The sequence below is a fragment of the Mastomys coucha genome, unplaced genomic scaffold (assembly GCF_008632895.1).
Source record: "Mastomys coucha isolate ucsf_1 unplaced genomic scaffold, UCSF_Mcou_1 pScaffold21, whole genome shotgun sequence".
Classification (NCBI taxonomy): Eukaryota; Metazoa; Chordata; class Mammalia; order Rodentia; family Muridae; genus Mastomys; species Mastomys coucha.
Window position 1 is genome coordinate 142,227,350 of NW_022196904.1, and position 20,222 is coordinate 142,247,571.

General features: G+C 39.8%; 1 protein-coding gene across 1 annotated transcript in view; it reads right to left on the reverse strand.

The window, feature by feature from the left end:
* Positions 1-20,222, reverse strand: part of LOC116103574 — a 32,559-nt gene that overhangs the window by 5,420 nt on the left and 6,917 nt on the right. The window contains exons 2-6 of the mRNA XM_031389744.1: positions 15,265-15,374; positions 11,949-12,092; positions 9,903-9,956; positions 5,986-6,105; positions 2,246-2,366 (exon numbers count right to left, since the gene is read on the reverse strand). Coding sequence (XP_031245604.1) covers positions 2,246-2,366; positions 5,986-6,105; positions 9,903-9,956; positions 11,949-12,092; positions 15,265-15,324 — 499 coding nt within the window. The 5' untranslated portion in view covers positions 15,325-15,374. The remainder of the gene's footprint in view (positions 1-2,245; positions 2,367-5,985; positions 6,106-9,902; positions 9,957-11,948; positions 12,093-15,264; positions 15,375-20,222) is intronic.

Genomic DNA, 20,222 nt, shown 5'->3' on the forward strand with positions numbered 1-20,222 from the left:
GCATTTTCTTTGACTGTTGTGTCAATGTTTTCTAAGGTGTCTTCAGCCCCTGAGATTCTCTCTTCTATGTCTTGTGTTCTGTTGGTGATATTGCATCTATGGCTCCTGACATCTTTCCTAGGTTTTCTAATTCCATGTTTGTCTCACTTTGTGATTTCTTTATTGATTCTATTTCCATTTTTAGATCCTGGATGGTTTTGTTCATTCCCTTCACCTGTTTGATTGTGTTTTCCTATAATTCTTTAAGGAATTTTTGTGTTTCCTCCTTAAGGGCTTCTAGCTGTTTACCTGTGTTCTCCTGTATTTCTTTGAGGGAGTTATTTATGTCCTTCTTAAAGTCCTCTCTCATCATCATGAGAAGTGATTTTAGATCCAAATCTTGCTTTTCCAGTGCGATGGCGTGTCCAGGACTTGCTATGGTGGAAGAATTGGGTTCTGATGATGCCAAGTAACCTTGGTTTCTGTTGCTTATGTCTTATGCTTGCCTCCTGCCATCTGGTTATCTCTAGAGCTACCTATCCTGGCTAAATCTGACTGGGGCCTCTCCTTCCTGTGATCCTGGTTGTGTCAGAACTCCTCAGAGTCAAGCTGTCTCTGTGATCCTGTGATTCTGGAATCCTGTGATCCTGGGCCTGTTAGAGTGCCTGGGAATAGAGCTTCCTCTGGGTTTTATGGGACTCACTGCATAGTTTGTGTCCATGGTCTGTTCAGGGCACGGGCCAGACAGACTGGAAAGAACCCATGCCACTGGGAAGGTAGAGTTTCTGCATGCCTGGGTCTGGCTAGTCCCAGTTACTCCCAGTGTTGGGACAGTTGTTATGTCCTCCTCACCTCTAATCCTATGATCCTGGGCATGTTAGAGTGCCTGGGAGTGGAGCTTCCTCTGGGTGTTGTGGGACTAGTTGTGAAATTTGTGCCCAAGGTCTGCTCAGGACCTGATTAATTCTTATAAAATGACTAGCTTTGAGTTTTTAGGGTAACTCCTATTCAGTCATGATGTCTAAACTTTTAAAAATGTTACTAGGTTTGAATTGGTAATTAAAAAATTTAAATGTTTAATTTATTTTTATTTGCATATATATGTGTGTGTGTGTGTGCCTGCTTGACCATATGTGCACCATGTGTATACATTGCTCAGAGAGGCCAGAATAGGATGTTGGAGAGTTACAGGTGGTTGGTATGTGGCCAGTGGGGGAAAAACTGGATCTTTACAAGTGACTGTGCTTAACTGCTGAGCCATCCTTCTAGCTTCTGCTTTGGTAGATATTTTTGTTGTTAGTAGTGAGAGTTCTTGCAATTACATTCATCAGATGTCTCTGTTGTATTCTTTCGTTGGCCAATCAACTTATGCATGAAATGTTCTTTGTGCTTTTGATGTAGCATCCAATTTATCATTACCTAACCTAGGTTACAAAGAATTATGCCTAGAGTTTCTTCTAAGAGTTTCACACTGTTACTCTTAAGCTGAGGTCTTTGTGCATTTTGAGTTAACCCGTGGAGCTTGTGTGGGATAGGGGTTTATTAGTTTCATTCTTTAGTTGTCCCAGTACCATTTGAAAATATTACTTAGTCATCAAATTGCTCAGCATTTTATCACAGCAACAGGAGGCAAAGGAGAGCAGCTATCTCACTTGTTGGCATATCATTGTTCCCACTTGGCCACTTCAGTGTTTTTATTTCTTTAATATTAGTGTGTTTATTCATAATTTGACAAATTAAACTTAATCTCCCCTTTCCTTTTGTACATATAGCTAAAGGTTTGTTGTTATATTGTTAATTTTTAAAAAAGAGAACACACTTTTATTTTTCTTTGTTCTCCTTTTCGAAAAAAATGCTTTGCTATTTGTTTACATATCTCAGAATGTTTTTGTTCAAAGCTTCATATTTAAGGTAATATGGCAAAGTAGACTAATGATTGGGTATAGATTTTCTTAATTGCCTTGATCTAATAAAATTCCCAGTCTTTGTTGAGGGTTTTTTTTTTCTCTTGAGGTTCCTGTGGGGGCCAGAGGTTGATGTTGAGGTGTTGTTCTACTTATTAGTCTATTTATTTATTTTTACAGTGTTTCTTTCTGAAGTTGACACGATATTTCTGTTAGACTGGCTGACTAGCTATCTTTGTCACAGACACCTGCTACCATATCCACCTCTTTCTGCATGTGTGTTGAGACTGGAATTTAGGTCACCATGTTTGTGTAGCAGGTGCCTTGCCCTCTAGCCCACTTCCCTGGTCTCCATTACTCACTTTCTTCTGAGGGTATTTTAATCTTATGTGACCTAACGAACCAGTGGAGCACTATGATTGCAATAAACAACTCTGTGATGGTACATAAGACAGAAATTTGTAGAAGCAACATGCCAGCCATCTAAAAGAGAAAAGAAATATTTGGCATTTAGAACAAGTCATTTGAAAACTGTTCAAGAAAAATGTTTCTGGGTTAGAATGCACCATTTATCCTTTATGGTTCCAAGTTAGTTGCTTTCTTGCTTATGAAGTGAATCTCTTGCTAAACACTTTAACAGCTTCCCAACTTTTACTTTTGCTTTACACATGATGGGAGCTGGAAAGGAGAGAAAGCAAAGTAGTACATAGTTTGCTTCATTTTTCTCAACCCTTCCCCCTTTTAAAACATTTTAAAAGAATTTATTTTATGTCCTGACTGCAGTTTCTCCTTCTCCTTCTCCTCCCCAGTCTCTCCCCACTCCCTCACCCCTTTTACTCCTCCTCCATTTCTCTTTAGAGAAGGGCTGGCCTCTATGGATATCAACCAGCCTTGGCATATCAAATTGTAGTAAGACTAGATGCATCCTGTCCTATTAAGGTTGGACAAGGTAGCCCAGTAGGGAGAAAGGGTTTCAGAGTCAGGCAGCAGAGTCAGAGACAGACCTGCCCCTACTGTTAGGAGTCCTGCAAGAAAACCAAGCTACCCACCTGCAAAATGTGTGGGGAGGGCATGCAGGCTCCCTGGTTGTTAGTTCAGTCTCTGTGAGCCCCTGTGGGCTCAGGTTCGTTGTCTTTGACCCCTCTGGCTCCTACAATCCTTTCTTCCCCTCTTCCAAGGGATTAATCAAACTCTGACTAATGTTTGGCTGTGGGTCTCATCGTCTGTTTCCATTAGTTACTGGGTGAAGCCTCTCTGATTAGGCTAGATGCCAATCTATGATTCTCAGTCCCCTTTAATGGGGTTGATCATATGATTATGTTTTATGCTATTCTACTAAGTATTTGGAATTGTATGTTCTGTTTTTTTTTATTACATCCTGCTTTAAGTGTTAGTGCATGAAGTGAACCTATTCTTTCTTAGCTGATGGGAAAAGCAAGACTTTACTAGTGGAATGGGTCATTCTGATAGAGACAGTCAGATTCTTTAGGGTTCCCTCTTTTTTTCCCCCCGAGAATGAATTGTGTTTGGAACATCCAATTATTTTTTTTTTCAATAGCTGATACTTGTATGCTTTCTAATATGGCATTTAGTTTACTGTTATATTTTAAATAGGTAGATGGATTTAATCCAGGAAGATCAGTGTGCTGGCTAGTTTATGTCAACTTGACACAGGCTAGAATTATTAGAGAGAAGGAAGCCTCAATTGAGAAAATACTTCTATAAGATCAGGCTGTAGGCAAGTATGCTATGACATGTTCTTAATTAGTGATTGGTGTGGGAAGGCCCAGCCCACTGTGGGTGGGCCACCCCTAGGCAGGTGGCCCTGGGTTGTATAAGAAAGCAGTCTGAGCAAGCCATGGGGAACAAGCATGAGGAACAAAAGCAGCACTCCTCCATGGCCTCAGCTTCTTGCCATGACTGAATTCCTGTTCTGACTTCTTTTGATGATGAACTGTGATGTGGAAAAGCCAAATAAACCCTTTCTTCCCTAGTTGCTTTGGCCATGGTGGTTCATTACAACCATACCAATCCTGACAGTGTTACCAAACTCATTAACAAGGATTGCAAAGGTGATAATCAACCACGAAACTGACACTTTTTTTGGCGTGTCTTTTCTCAGTTATTTTCATTCTCGTGTCTAATCTCAATTGGAATAAAACACCAGAGAAGCAGCAATTCACTGGCCTCCTCTACTTGTCCCCCAAGTACCATAACATGAAGGATTCCTGAAACAGAAATGAACTGTCTCATAGTTACAAATCAATGTGTTGGTAGGGCCATGCTCCTTCTGGTTGCTCTGAAGCAGGGTACTTCCCTCTTCACATTTGGGAAGCCCCTTGAATTATAGCAGCACTATTCCACGTGTCTTTATGTTCACATGGCCATCTTCCTCAGATGCCAACCTTCCTTCTTATAAGAGTACCAGTAATATGGTCTCTCATATAAGCCCTTCTCCAGAGTGACCTTAGTTTAACTTAACTAATTACATCTGTAATGACTCCATTAATAAAAAAGTCACATTGCACATATTTAAAAAAAATACGATTCAACCTATAATTGTGCTTCTAGCCCCTCCAAATTGATGTCCTTTCCATGTGCAAAACATATTTGCCTCATCTCTACATCTTCTCTGATTTTAAGTTATTACAGCATCAATTCTGAGTGCAAAATCTCCCTAAATATCATACAGTTAAGAAGCTCTAAATCTTTCTAGAAATCAATTGTAGGAAAGACTTATACTGTGGTTTAGTAGGGACCAAAATTTGTCTGTCCCCATGGACTCATGAAGCTAGAAAGAAGTAATTCACAGCCAAGATCCAAGATGGAACAGACAGGACACACTCCCAAAGTGGGAAACTTAAAAAAGGAGGAAAAACCGCCAGGGCCTATTCACACCCACAGCCTAGTGGAGCTACATTTTGGTAGATTTAAAGGTCTGAAAATAATCCTCCTCAGTGTCTTGTCTCTGGGGAACTCCTTTGCCCTCCGGGACAGTGGCTCTGTCCTCCAAGCTCTCTGGGACAGTGGCTCCACCCTCCTATCCCTCTAGGACGATGTTGTTATCTCAGCATACACTGCATGGAAAATGAAAATATTTTACAACTCGAAATGTGTAAGCTTCCTTCTCTTCATTTCCTAGTTTTCTCTCTTTATGTAGTTAATATGTAACTTTTAAATGGTTGTTTTCATAATTTTATGCTTATGCATTTATTGCTGACTTACTTTTCTACATAACAAGGATATGTGGCTACTTAAACTTTCTTTGAAATAGATATCCTGTTGAGTTGATGCTATTTAAGTTTCCTTTTCCCCAAACTGACTAATATGACCTCATTCTATGAATATGTTATAGGAAACAGAGGGGCAGAGCCCTGCTGTGAGACAGTGTCTCCTAGAAATGACGGGGAAGCTGCACTCATGAAATCTCAATGACATGGCTGCCTAAAACGACCAGTAAGATGACAATGCCAGCTGACATGCTAGTGCAGATGGAGGAAATTTCACAAGTCCAACTCTCAACAGGTGACCAGTACCAAGGGAGGGAAAAATCAGTTTTCTTGGGGATATACCCCTGATTGGTTACTCAATGTCAAGTGGTCAGCCCTAAACACATATATGCATGAGCAACACTGAATGGACTCAGTAGTTTATAAACAACAATGACTGCAGGAGAAGAGGTCAGGAAGCCAAGAGAAAGGAGAGGAGGAGAGAGACTATAATAAGAGGTGGGGATAGGATGAGGTAAGTATACTGTACTCATGTATGAAATTCTCAGAGACTAATTGTTTTGGGGGTCTGGATGTGTACATCAGGGTTCTTCTATCTCAACTCTTTCTTCTACAAGCTGGTGAATTTTTTTTGTGTAAATACTATGTGATTTTATTATAATACCACTATAACAACTTTTGATATCTACTTTCAGCAAGTTCTCTGGCCCTTCCCAACAATTATATGACTTCTAGGATTTCATGGCAATTTCCAAACTAGTGTTCTTCTTTCCATATATATATTTTAGAGCAATTTCATTGTATGCCATTTATAATATTTTTTCAGTTCTATCTAACACTATCATTGAGTTATTATTAAAATTGATACTTACATTTGACCAAATGTATTCAATTCCTATTGATTCAAAAATGGGAAATTCATATCCAAATACCATTAAACCAAATAGGGCCATGAAGATACTTGAGATGTTAGTTATAACTGCCAACATACGCTGCAATAGATTAAAAAAAATAAAAAGAAGTCATGGATAGAATACACAGATTTAGAGCACTGTTTACTGTGTGTGTACCCATGGGGATCCTCTGTCTTTCATCTCACCCTAGGCACAGTGCAATTGCAGGTGTGGTCCTGTTTTTGGCTTGCATTATTTCTGGGAATTCCAGTCCAGGTCTTCATGATTAGCCATCTCTCTACCTCTCTAGTCCGAAAAACAACTTGTAAAATCTGACATTTTGCAAGAGTATTAAGTGTGGTTACTATCAAGACTTTACTCCAAACTTGTCTAGAAGTTAGTAGCACAAAAAGTTTTTATTTCACAACAGTTTCACAGTACGTGTGCTCCTTGGGATATCACGATGCAGTGTCTGTAATGTGCTAAGCATCAGAAGGTTGCAAAGGGACTGGATAGGCAACTCAGCAGTTAAAAGCGTTGGCTGCTCTTCTAGAGGGTTCAGGATCAGTTCTCAGTAACCACACAGCAGTTCACAACTGTTTGTAACTCCAGTGCCAGGGGATCTGGTGCTCCTTTCTGAGGACACTGTATACACATAATGCACAGACATACATGCAGACAAACCACCTCTATACACGCAAAAGAAAGCTTAGAGTAATGATAATGGAGAGAAAATTATATTCTGATTGTTATGTAATGAAATTTGATAAATATCATGATATCAACAGGTTTTAAGTTCAGGAGTTGTCAGGCTTATTTGTGCCACTTCAGTATTTAAATTCTTTTAGTGGTTCCCAGCTTTTTTTGAAAAGCCACAAAACTCTTTTAAGTGACCTGAAGGACACTGTATGAGCTATGAAGGAAGGTGTCCCATTGAGGAGGAGCTGAAAGAGTTGCACGTATTTTTTATACATGTGTGAGGGAGGGTTAAATGCTATAAGGAAGATGTGCTTGGGGTCATGGGAAGAGGGAGTGGTTTAACAACAGCAAATCAAAGCAGAGGACTTAAAGGGACACAGGAATTTCAAGTTGTGTAGCAGGAAGTCCTCTTCCTATTTTAAAGGTTTTCTTCATTAGTTTATTTCTTCTCCCATTTTCATGCTCACATAAACAAGTATGTATGTATGTATGTATGTGTGTACATACATGTACATGTGCATGAATGTGTGCATTGCAAGGCCTGAGGTCCATCTTATTCACTGAGGCAGAATTTCCCAGTCAAACCCAGAATCCACTGATCTGGTTAGTTTTACTAACCAGCTTGTTTTGGGGATCCATTGCCTTCTGGGGATAAAACGGCAGGTAACCTTTATATATGTTTCAGGTATCTGAACTCTGCTCTCATGTTAGTTTAGCAAAGGACTTTAACAAACCACCAAGTCATCTCCTTAGTGCCCTCTTCATTATTTTATTTTATTTTATTTTATTTTATTTTATTTTTTTCGAGACAGGGTTTCTCTGTATAGCCCTGACTGTCCTGGAACTCACTCTGTAGACCAGGCTGGCCTTGAACTCAGAAATCTGCCCGCCTCTGCCTCCTAAGTGCTGGGATCATTAGTTTAATTTTTAATGAAGGAAACTTTTTAAAGCTTTTATGAAAACCAGGAGGAAATCCCTCTCTGTTCAATCCATGGGTGGCCATGTCTCACTCAATGAAATACTTCTCCTAAGGATTAAGAATCTAAATTCTATTGGGTGTGCCAGTGCACATCTTTAACTCCAGCACTGGGGAGGCAGAGTCAGGCAGATCTCTGAGTTCGAGGCCATCTTAGTCTATAAAGAGATTTTCAGGACATCCATAGCTACCCAGAGAAACCCTGTCTCAAAAAGCCAAACCAAAACTAAACCAAACCATCTTCTAAATCCTAACAGGCATCTATTATAGTTCCTTACTCCTTCAACTAAGAAGATCATTTGTAAAAAGTAGTAAGTTTATGTGAATATAAAAACACTGGAATGATGCCAGCTGCTTCCAGAGAAGGAACCAGACTGGCTTTGTGTAGAAAAGAAACTTAGGCTTTGCTCCTTGAGGTAGTATAGAGGGTATGGGGGACTGGCAGAGGTGTTGAGGTTTACCAAAGGCTGCAGGCTGTGGCTTGGAAATTACAGTTAGACTCTCTACACCACCATGCTTCAGGAAAAAAGAAACAACATGCTTGGTGAATTTTTTTTTAAAAACCAGCCAAGGGGCCATATTTACTCCTATCTGCTACCATGGCTGTGGCACAACAAAACTAGACTTCACACAGCAACAGAAACTGAATATGAGCTGATACCGAGTCAGGAACTAGCAAAATCTCAAGAGGACTGCCAAGGTTTTGAGGTCAACCGTGCTATTGCTCTGGAAGAGCAACGTCAGATGTTTAGCTCTGTGTACACATGCTTGCCAATACTTTGTGGTTACGAGCTTAGAACAAAGACTAGGAAGGAATGTGATGTTGATAGTGGCTGCTTAGGTGATGGTAAAAGTTAAAAAGGCAAGGAAGCCAAACTCTGATTCCCTCCAGTCATGGTTGGCACAGTAGGCTTTTCAGCAAAGGTAGCCTCTATGCCACTGGTCTTTGGGGAAAAAATATAAATCTTTATCTGAAATAGAGAGCAAAGTTTGTTTTAGAGTTTCTCTGTGAAGCCCTGGCTGTCCTGGAACTTGGTCTGTAGACTAGGGTGGCCTTGAACTCATAGAGATCTGGCCAAGACTGCCTCCCAAGTGCTGGGGGGGGGGTCACAGGCATGTGAACAAAATGTTTAGCTTGCTAGTGTTCTCCATGTTTGCTCAGGTTAATGTCAAACACAGTAATGTACTTTGTTCAGGATCCTACAGCTAACACTGCAGCCTTCAGAACCAGAATCCATGTATGTGAGCTTCCAGAGCTGTGACTAACCATGAGGGGTGGGCAGAAGTCGAAAGGGCACTGTGCCTCACTGGGGGTGTTCAGATTGCCTCGGTTTTGGTTTTGTTTTTGTATTCTGGTGACATTCCATAGACCTGCAGAAGATAGCTCTCTTTCCACACGTTACTATTTTTTTTTCTCATCCTCTTTCTTAACAGTCATATGTTGTGTCCTCTTCCCTCCCAACTTTTCTTTGTCAACTTGATACCAGCTAGAGTTATCTGGGGGGAAAGAACCTCAAGTGAAAAATGCCTTCATCAGATTTACCGTAGGCAAGTCTATAGGGCGTTCTCTTGATTGATTGATTGATGTGGGTAAGACCAGATCACCAAAGGACAGGTGGTGCCACCCCTGAGCAGGTGGTCCTGGGTTGTATAAGGAATGGGCTGAGAAAACCACAAGAGACAAGCCTGTTAGCAGCATTCCTCCATGGTCTCTGCTTCAGTTCCTGCCTCTAGGTTCTTGCCTTGAGCTCTTTCAGTGATAGAGCGTGTCCTAAGTAGTGTAAGATGAAACAAACCGTTTCCTCTCTGTGTTGCTTTTGGTCATGGTGTTTCATCACAGCAATAGAAACCCACGTAAGGCATTGACTAAATACCTTCAAACTTCCATAACTTTCTTTCTCAGCTTCAAGAGCTTTGTTTTGTGGTGAATACCCCTGTTTAGATGCTTAGATGCCATGTAGGGATTCATTCCATGGAAACTGTCATATCTGTCTCCTTATTTGCCCATTAAGCACGCCTTTTCCCACACTCCCAAAAAAGACACACTGAGGTGTGTGTGTTTAGAAAAATTCAGTGATTTTTTTTTTTTCCCTGAGCATTTGGAAGAAGTTTTCTCACCGCCCGCTACCCCCAGCCAAAGTCTCAGAGTTGTCAATAGCCCTTCCTCTTTGTATCATGAAACATTTCTGTCTTTGGGGTCACGTCCAGCTTTCCCACATACCTGCCATGTTGAAGAACTACCCTTGGTTATACTGCTGGATCCTGAGCTCATGAACTGTGGGAAGAAATTTGTATTGAAACACCCACACTGTTTGCTCCATCCCCTCAACAGATTCTCTTCCTGATGCTACTCTCGTTCTGACGTCTAGACTATCCCTGAGTTTTAGGAAGAAAGTAGCATTGAAATGAAAAAAACTACCTTTGTTCTAAGGGATTCCCTAAATAAGTGGTTCTACTTTTTTTTTTTTTTTTGTTAGAGAGATGAGAAGATGTTTAAAAGTCAGTGGTAATTCATGTGATTAACATGTAGGTGATGGGACTCAGGCATTTCTCAATCATTTTATGAGGGACGCATGGTGGATCCTTGGCCATGCTTTGCTGTTCAGTTAGCAAGTTAGCAAGTTAATGACTTGATATTACAGAATAAGATGGCTAGTATGGCAGCTCTCATGCACACAGGAATCCTCTTTCCTCTCAAAATATTCTAGGGGAAAAAAAAGATCGCTATGAAATAGTTTCAGAATGCATTTTATCTGAAAATCAAATGGCTTTATTTTTATTTTATTTTATTTATTTATGGCTGTTTCCTCAATCACTGTGATGTCTGTGATCTACTAGCTGTGGGAACTAGCTGAGAGCATGGTTATTTGTGGTTATTTTGCATTAACTTTTCTTCCCATGGTATGTCTTCCATTTGCCTGCAGAACTCCGAGAAGATGACCTAAATATCCTAAGAAGGAGATCAAGAATCTCTCAGTCCAGGAGGATGCAGTCTGCTATGAAAGCAGAGGCACCTTACCTTGGTTTACAGAAAACTGTGCTGTTTTATTGTGGGGCATTCTGTAAGAGTTACTTAAACTCTACAGATATTTATAAAGTGTTCTCATTTATAAAGCAGGGAGTCAAGAGCTACTGCATTTGATCCTTGTGGTAAGGTTGTGTCGATGAGGTAAAATGAGCTGAAAGTACCACTGGGATATGCATGATGCAGGGATGGACACACCATTGAATATGATTCATGGTTAATTTATTCCATAAACATCCTGTTTACGTCTAGGGCCTAGGGCTCTTTCTAGACACTTTGCAATTGGAGACTCACTGTATCATTCCAGTTTAAGAAGTTGCTCTTTACCACACACACCTCTTTCCAGAAAGTTGTTGGTTTTGCAGTGCCTTCAGAGGTAAATCCTCTGAAGAAATGTGTGCCAATCAAAGAAGTGAATGCCAGACCACCGGCTTAGTGAAATGACTACTGTGTCTCAGAAGCCTTTCTACAAAGCCCAGGGACTGGGCTCCACTTAGGCCTCTACTCTTTCAAAGCTCCATCTGGGTAGAGAAGAGCAAGAAAGTGGAAGAGTATTTATTGAAACCTGTTCTCTGCGAGGAAGTTCATCCTTATATTAAGCTTTCTGCTTCTTGAGACTTGCTATCAAAGGGAAGTCAGTTGTATCCCAGGTCACATGACTTCTGCATAAATGACCCCTGATTAACAAATTTCCTTTGGATTGAGTGCATCTGTGAACTAAACTAGTTAGGGGAAGTCATGGCTTTGGGCTTCCTCAAGTGTAATTACTTTTAATTGGGCATGCTCCTGGTGGACACTTTGATAAATATATCCATGAAAGTGTTAGAATATCTACTTTAGGAATCTCTGTTTAATTTCTCCCCATTCCTCTTGGTCCCTTTCCCTGCCCAGGTTTCTTCTTTTCTTTTCCCATATGTAACTACTCCAGAAGTTCCCTCTATTTCTCTAGACACTAAACTCTTTGCTTTTGAGTTTTCACCTTGAAAAGAAAGGCTTTATAGCTGTTATATACACAGCCATTCTCTTTAAGAGTCTTCTTAGTAATACTCCTTTGAAATCTTTTCTATTTGCACATCCCAGCCTCTCGAGGTCCTTATCAAAACAGGCAATACATAAAAAAAAATGCTCAAATGATCGCTGTAAGTCAGTGATTGAGCCCAGTAAACTGTTGACCACAGAATACTCTACTTGATCAATTAGACTCAAATAAATAGAAATCAGTAATGACCACAGTTCACTCACGAATGTTCCAGACACAAAGAGGTAGTAGATACTAGTTAACATAAGTTTATGACCAATACTGTATTTCTTTTCTTCTAGATGGTGCAAAGAGTGCCAGAGAGTCCCCAGTGCACTGTGAATTAGGCCAATCATTATTTGTGCAGCCTGTGAGAAGAGAGAGAGAACCAGTGTTATTATTCAAGGTGACTCTACTAAAGATGGTTTCAGTCTGGGTGTCTGAGAAGTCTTGAACATATTTGCTCTGTACATTAGTGTATTCATCAAGCTCTCCAGAAAAGAATAACCAACGAGAAACAAGATGCTAGTTATAGTCTCTTCAGGATTCTGATATAATCATGGAGACCCCAGACGCCATTCCACCCTATTCCACCATCTTGGCAAACCTTTTGCTTCAGGATGGTGAGTGTTCACTATCTCTGAGTACTGAAAGAGTTACATGTCAGGGAGGAACTAAGGTTGAGACAGATGTAGCAGAGTGGTTTGGGTCTTCTTTGCTTGAACAAGAATGTTTTTATTTAACAACGGCCTTGAGGGACAATTATTTTGATTTTGTAGGTGCTTCTAGTTAATTCAATAGCAGAGGCCTAAGGACCTGTCTTTCTCAGAAGGATGCCGTGGCTAAAAGGAGAGCTGCTGGCCATGGGGACCTGGAAGTGTCTTTCTGAGACCTGCTATCCTTTCTATGGATATCTTTAAAAAGGCAGACTGTAGTCAGAAGACTTATCTCTTGTTCTTCACTGATAAAACCAACTAGGAACTTTTGACCTTTCCTTTCCCTCTTCCGCTCTTATCTGGGACTTAAACTTCAGTTTTCCTTTGTTACCGTATCCAGTGTTGATCTTTGCCATTGGAGAATGATCAAGTCTAAGCCTTATTTAAAAGAAAAAAAAATAGTGTTTGTGAAGTCCAAGACCTAGTTAAGAATCTATTGACCATGACAAAGATGGAGGAAGAGGTGGATTGGTTATTGTGCTGATGAGGTTTTTTTTTTTTGTTTGTTTGTTTTTTTTTGTTTTTTTTTTTAAACCAACTTGATAGAAGCTGAAGTCATCTGAGAAGAGGTACCCTCAGTTAAGAAAATGCTCCCAACACATTGGCATAGGTGGCAGTTTGTGGGGGCATTTTCATTTGTGATTGATGTGGAGGTACCATCTCTGAGAAGTTGGTCCTGGAGTATATAAGAAAGTAGGTTGAGTAAGCTGTGAAGAACAAGCTCGGAAGCAGCATTCCTCCATGGCCTCTGCTTCAGTTCCTGCCTTAAGATTCCTTCCTTGTCTGCTGTTGATGAATTGTAGCCTACAAGCCAAACAAACTCTTTCCTCCCCAAATTGCTTTTTATTATGGTGTTTTCCCCCTACAGCAATAGTATAGAAAGAAAGAAAGAAAGAAAACTAAGGCAGGTATGCACAGCCCGAGTGCACACCCTATTCACTCAATTGCTACAATCTTTCTGTACTGAGTAAGAATGGCCTTTGTTGAGTACTGACATCAGATGCAAATATCTTCAATTTTTCTTTTGCTTATTTTTAGAGATCTGTTTCAAATAATGCTTCCCTAGTGTCTTAATTACTTTTTCCGTTACTGCGAAAAGCAATGTGGCTTGGTGGGTCAAGTAACACCTACCTCACAATGAACAACTCGGGTTGTGTGGTAAATTGGTGGACCATGCTTAAATGTTGAGTTTGTATTTAGGTGCAGGAGAAGGCCAAATGTTCCTCAAAAGGACAGCAGTTATTCAGAGATTGATAAGATTTTGCTCCATAAAATGCTGCAATAAATTAGCAGGTGTCTGCCAGGAGCTCCAGGAAAAAAAAAAAAAAAAAAAAAACTCCATCAGCAAACAACATTTCAGATACTGTTGGAATGGCTGGATCCGCCAACACAGGGATGATGCAGCATGCACAGTAGCCTGGATTTGTTACAGGGATGATGCAGCATGCACAGTAGCCTGGATTTGTTACAGGGATGACGCAGCATGCACAGTAGCCTGGATTTGTAGCAGTCTTCACCTGTTACAGCACCTGCTCCTATCTATCAGACTTTTGGGTTGCTTTTCAAGAAGGCATGATAAAAACTGCCAAAGTACTACATTGTTTCAGAATCCACTTCTTCCAAATTTTTGACACTCTTTCCCCCTTCCATTTCTTTTATTTTTGAGATTATGTCCCTCCTCCTTTCTCCTCCTCCTCTGGTCTATGCCATTGACTTGGGATTCTTTTCCTCCATCTATGTCTACAATTTGAAAGTTTGATTTTTTTTTTTCATGGTGTCACACATGTCTACAGGTCCGATAGATTTTGGAGAGAAGCTATGGACTGATCTTTCCTGTTTGTATGTTTGTGATAAGATCTGGGCATGAGAGCTTCTTTTGTTAGTTTTAAGTCTGATACTGGTAGAGCAGGTTGGGGCAGAAGAGAGGATGTGTGGACAGGTTGGGTCCTGATGTTGAAAATGGCTTTGTGGGGAATGGAAGGATTTAGGAGAATGGGCCTTCTGGTCTAAGCCTTAATTGTAGATGTGGATCTATATGTGGAAAGTTTGGATGTGGTGTGGGAGAGACCTGTGGATTGGGAGTTAGGTGGGGTAAGTTCTGACAGAGCAGTAGAGATTGGCTGCTGCATGGGCAGAGACTCAGCCACCCTGGATGTGGGACTCAAGCTACATCTGGTCGATTGGGGAGGGTATATGGATAGGGAGTGTCAGGGCTGGATTCTGAGGAGGATGGGGGAGATCTGGCTAAGTAAAGTGGTTGGATATTGGTGTAAGTTTTAATGCTGTTGGCTTGGACCCAAAGGTCGTTCAAGGACCCATAAATATGCATGGGTCTTATGTATAAGTATAACATTCTAAATTTGAAGAGAGCTGAGAGGGACAGCATTGGTGTGTTATATGATTCACCCAGAAGTGAGTGTAGGGGACCATGTTGACAACATGAGACCTCAGTGTTTAAACAGCCTTTTCTGGCTTTGTATTTGAGATCACCATTTGCCTTCTCTTATTATTTACAAATATTTGCTTCAAACCATTTCAAACAAGGGTTACCAGCAAAGGCAGAAAACAAATATCTTCAACACCTCTAACCTCAGAGTATGTTTCCTAAGACAAGGGTAGACTGGGGTAATGTTGAAGAATCCGAGAATGGTATGTAAATACATGTTCTGTGTGACCAATTAGCTCTGGTAATTGTCTTCACTTCAAAACGCATTTATCTACATTTTGACCCCCAACGAGCTCATTGTAAATACCATCAGTGCTTCTACATTTTATTAGTAAAAAGTAACATTATTTATTAATCAACATAATACTTAGTACTTACCCCCATTGCATTCGTCTCTTCTTTTAAGATATAGAATGTTGATGCTTCATTTGTTGGCATTTTGACTTAGATATGAGATCAAAATAATAGAGGATGAATGGGGTTCTTTTCTGTAAAGAGATACAGGGAAAAAGTAATACTAATTATTTTTGAGGAAGACATGAAAAATGGAAGTCCCTGTTTGACTACCACATAGTTTACTTGAAAATAGCTTTATTTTTTAAGACATAAATCAAGTGACGCTGATTTCTTTCTTTTTTAAAAGATTTACTTTATTTATTTTATGTGTATGATGAGTACACTGTAGCTGTACAGATGGCCGTGAGCCATTATGTGTGTGGCTGCTGGGAATTGAACTCAGGACCTCTGCTGGTCCTGCTCGCTCTGGCGTAATTCACTGTAGCTGTCTTCAGACGCACCAGAAGAGGGCATCAGATCTCATTGCGGGTGGTTGTGAGCCACCATGTGGTTGCTGGGATCTGAACTCAGGACCTTCAGAAGAGCAGTCAGTGCTCTTATCTGCTGAGCCATCTCGCTAGCTCCCACACTGATTTCTATTATGTGTTTAATTGTTTTCTGGAAAAAGCCAAGAGCTACCTTTCAGATTATTCCTTCACTGTGGCCTTTACTGAGATAGAGTAGATATTTTGAAAATTAAGAAAACAAAAAGTGTGTGTGTGTGTGTGTGTGTGTGTGTGTATGTGTGTGTGTGTGACATCAGAGGTGAGACTAGGGTGTCAGAATTCCTGGATGTGTGTGCTGAGAACTAAATTTAGGTCTTACCTAAGAGCAGCAAGTGTTCTTAGCTACTTAACCACTTGTCAGCCCACAGTAGATATTTTTTAATATAGTTATTCCAACTTTATTGTCTTTATTTTTATAGGTATTACCTGCTCTCATAAGTCCACTGGGGTCCTGAGTTCTTGACTGATTTTTTTTTCTCTCTCTTAAGAATATGCCATGACTATCATACAATAAATAGACAACCAATTCTAATGAAGTCAGTGGGTGTTCCTTTTACAGTCAACTATATTTAGTATGAAAATGACACAGTCTCTTTCTTGACTTGCCTCTTGAACAAGAAGTAGCAGAGCTGCCATGCTGCCTTATGAAGGAGGAGTGAAAGGAAGGCAGCGTGTTGTATTAGCCATAATGACATTGCTAAGGATAAGGCTAATAGCTTTTGAAGAGCTTATTAGTAGGTGATTGTTCAGAGGGTAGCTGCACAATCTACCTAGCCTTTCTCATTTCCATGAGACTTTACACCATGTGACTTGTGGAACAATCCTTCACTATGTGGGAGGAGCATATCTCTCTAACTCACTAATAATGTGTAGATTGTGTGACATGATTTGACTGAGAATGACATGTTATTCTTGAGCCAAAGCTTTTTTTACAACATTGGAAGTTTCTGTTATCTGTTTTTCTCATGACTCTTTGCTCTGAGGACATTACATCTTGGAATTTTCTTATTTACATTTTTGTTTTTTTGTTTTTTGTTCGGTTTTGTTTTGCTTTGTTTTTGTTTTTTTGTTTTAATATGGATACCAGAAAGAGGAAATAGAGATACAGTCCCTAGTCTACCACCAGCATTAAGTAAAACTCCAGCAAGTAGGACAAGAAATGATTGTTTTTCTGACTCTGAAAAAGCAACACTGACTAACACTCTGGTACTAACGTTCTAGGCCATATGGAAGGATGACCTATGGGGGAACACATTGTCAGGAGAATGTGGAAAACAAGACTAACACTTAGAAAATAGGAGTTCTTTTAAACAATACAAAATTAGCAAACTTACTACCTGGCCAGGAAGCAGGTAGATGACAAATCTCCAGATACTCACTTTTCTTTCTCTCCTCCACAGCCAATCCCCAGGTCTTATGCCTTACTCTGCAGCAGAACATGTGCTGTGCCCTCTCTTCCTTTCTGCTCTCATCTCCAGAAGATCATGCATGTAGGTCTTCTCCTACAACCCCCCTCACTGCCCCATCCCTTTGTCTCAGCAGCCAACTCCCACAGGCACTCCCTGGGAACCCACTGGCCATTCCAGGGAAGCAATTAGCCGAGGTTCAGATCTTTATTCACCATCCTCATCTCCAAATCCAATCCTCCAATCTCATCTCCAGCTCTGTAGCAGACCATCTGTTGTGAACCTGACTCCCTCTCTGTCATATTCCCAGAGAACTAAGCAAATCTTTCTGGCACACTCTGCTTTCTTCCTTCTTGTTGACTCTTTTAGCACCCCTAGCCCAACTCTATCTCTACGTGTCATATACCAATACCTAGAAACACATTCTACCTGGAACCTCCACCTGGCAGGATCTCAGAAGCACTTCCTGCCAGGTAACCCACACTTCCTTGAGAACCAGAGAGGGCATCAGAAACCAAGGAACAAAACAACTACTGAATAAAGACAAGACTAGTTTTCAACAGATAGAATTATGATCCCAAACTCAATGCCTAGATGCCAACATAAAAACACAACCAATAACAGGCCAGACATCTCCACTAGAGCCTGGCAACCCTACTATAATTGGCCCCACGAAATGAAATAGAGTAGAAGCAAAAGACAAGGACTTCAAAATAGCCCTTATGAATAGATTAGAGGTCATTTCTTTCATTCTTTCTTTTTTCTTTCTTTCTTTCTTTCTTCCTCCCTTCCTCCCCCCCCCTCTCTCTCTCTCTTTCTTTCTTCCTTTCTATCTTTTTTAAAGTGTATCCCAGGTTGGCCTCAAACTCCAGATCCTACTGCCTCTGCCTCCTTCAGCAAATCCTACTGGCATGCACAACCAGAGCTGGCTAGATTAGAGGTCCTTAAAGAGGGAATTTATCCATTAAGAAGATTTATGAAAACACAAACAAACAGTGGAAAAAATGAAGAAAATAGTTCAAGACTTGAAAGTGGAAGGCGATTCAATAAAGAAAATTCAAACTGAGGGACAATGGGAAATAAAAAATTCAGAAATTTGAAAAGGAACCTCGTAGGAAAGCCTCAAGGATATAAGAGATGAAAGAGAAAATTCAGGCACTGAAGGCAAGTTAGAAGTAATAGACTGAACACATGGTAAATTTTGGAAGGAGGTGCATTCTTTTATGAAGGGTGAAACGTTCTGTAAACATTTGTTAGGTTGACTTGTTATAAAACATCAGTTAGCTCCAGCACTTCTCTACTTAGTTTTGTTCTGGATGACCCGTCTATTGGCAAAAGTGGGGTATTGAAGTCATCCACTATCAGCATGTGAGGGTCAATATAGGATTTAAGCTGTGGTAGTGTTTCTTTTACAAACTTGGGTACCCATGTGTTTGGTGTATAAATGTTAACAATTGCATTGTCTTGTTGGCAGTTTTTTTTCTCTTATGAGGATGTAGTAGGTGGTGTCCTTCCCTGTCTCTTCTGATTAGCTTTTGTTTGAAGTCTATTTTGTCGGATTTAAAAATGGCCACACCAGCTTGCTACTTGGGTCCATTTGCTTAGAATATATTTTTCTTTTTCTTTTCTTTTCTTTTTAACCTTGAGGTGATATTTATCCTTGATGTTAAAGGTGTGTTTCTAGCATGTGGTGGAAGAATGGATTCTGTGTTCATATCCATTCTGTTAGTCTGTGTTCTTTTATTAGGGAATTGAGACTATTGAAGTTGAGGGATATCAAGGAACCGTGTTTGATCATTGTTGTTGTTGTTGTTGTTGTTGTTGTTGTTGTGCTTATCTGTGTGTTTTCCTATTTTTGATTTGCTGGTCTGGTATTATATTGACCATATACTTAGACACAAAGCAAATCTCAACAAATACAAGAAAATAGAAATAACATCCTGCATCCTTTCTGACTACCATGGATTAAAGCAGGTTATCAACAACAACAGAAACAGTAGGAGCTTACAAACTTATGGAAACTGAACAGCTCTCTACTGAATGAAAAATATGTCAAGACTGAAATATATAAAAAAGTTAAGACTTTCTAGAATTCAATGAAAGTGAATTCTAGAAACAACATTCTCAAACTTATAGGACACAATGAAAGTGGTATTAAGAGGCAAGTTCATAGCACTAAGTGCCTACATAAAAAAACAAAACCAAAACCAAAAAAAAAAAAAAAAAAAAAAAAACCTGGAGAGATCTTTTACTAGCAGCTTAACAGCACACTTGAAAGCTTTAGAACAACAACAACAACAAAAAATCATGCCTCCAAAGAATAGACAGCAGGAAATAAGCTAAGGCCTGAAATAAATAAAATAGAAATAACAACAAAAACAATGCAAAATCAATGAAAACAAAGATTTTGTTACCAATTAAATTGACAAGCTTTTATTTAAATTGAAAGGTAGAGAGAGAGAAATCAAATTAACAAAATTAGAAGTGAAGACTAATAGAATAACAGACACCCAGGACATCTAGAGCATTTAAAGCCTACTTCAAAAGTTTTTACTCTATAAGACTGAAAAATATAAAAGAGTAATTTTCTTGATAGGTACCACCTACCAAAGTTAAATCAAGATGAGATAAACAATGTAAATAGACCTAAAACCCCTGGTGAAGTAGAAGCAATGGTTAAAAGTCTTCCAACTAAGTAAGCCTGGGGCCAGACGGTTTTTAGCATAGAATTCTACCATTCTTTTCTTTCTTTCTTTCTTTCTTTCTTTCTTTCTTTCTTTCTTTCTTTCTTTTCTCTCTCTCTCTCTCTCTCTCTCTCTCTCTCTCTCTTTTCTTTCTTTCTTTTCAGTTTTTGAGAATTTTATTGAGTAGTTTTGCATTGATATTCATAAGGGAAATTGGTTTGAAGTCTCCTTTGTTGGGTCTTTGTGTGGTTTAGGTATCAGAGTAATTGTGGCTTCATAGAAAAATTGGCTAGAGTACCTTCTACCTATGTTTTGGGGAATAGTTTCAGGAGTATTGGTATTAGGTCTTCTTTGAAGGTCTGATAAAACTCTGCACCAAACACATTTGGTCCTGGGCTTTTTTT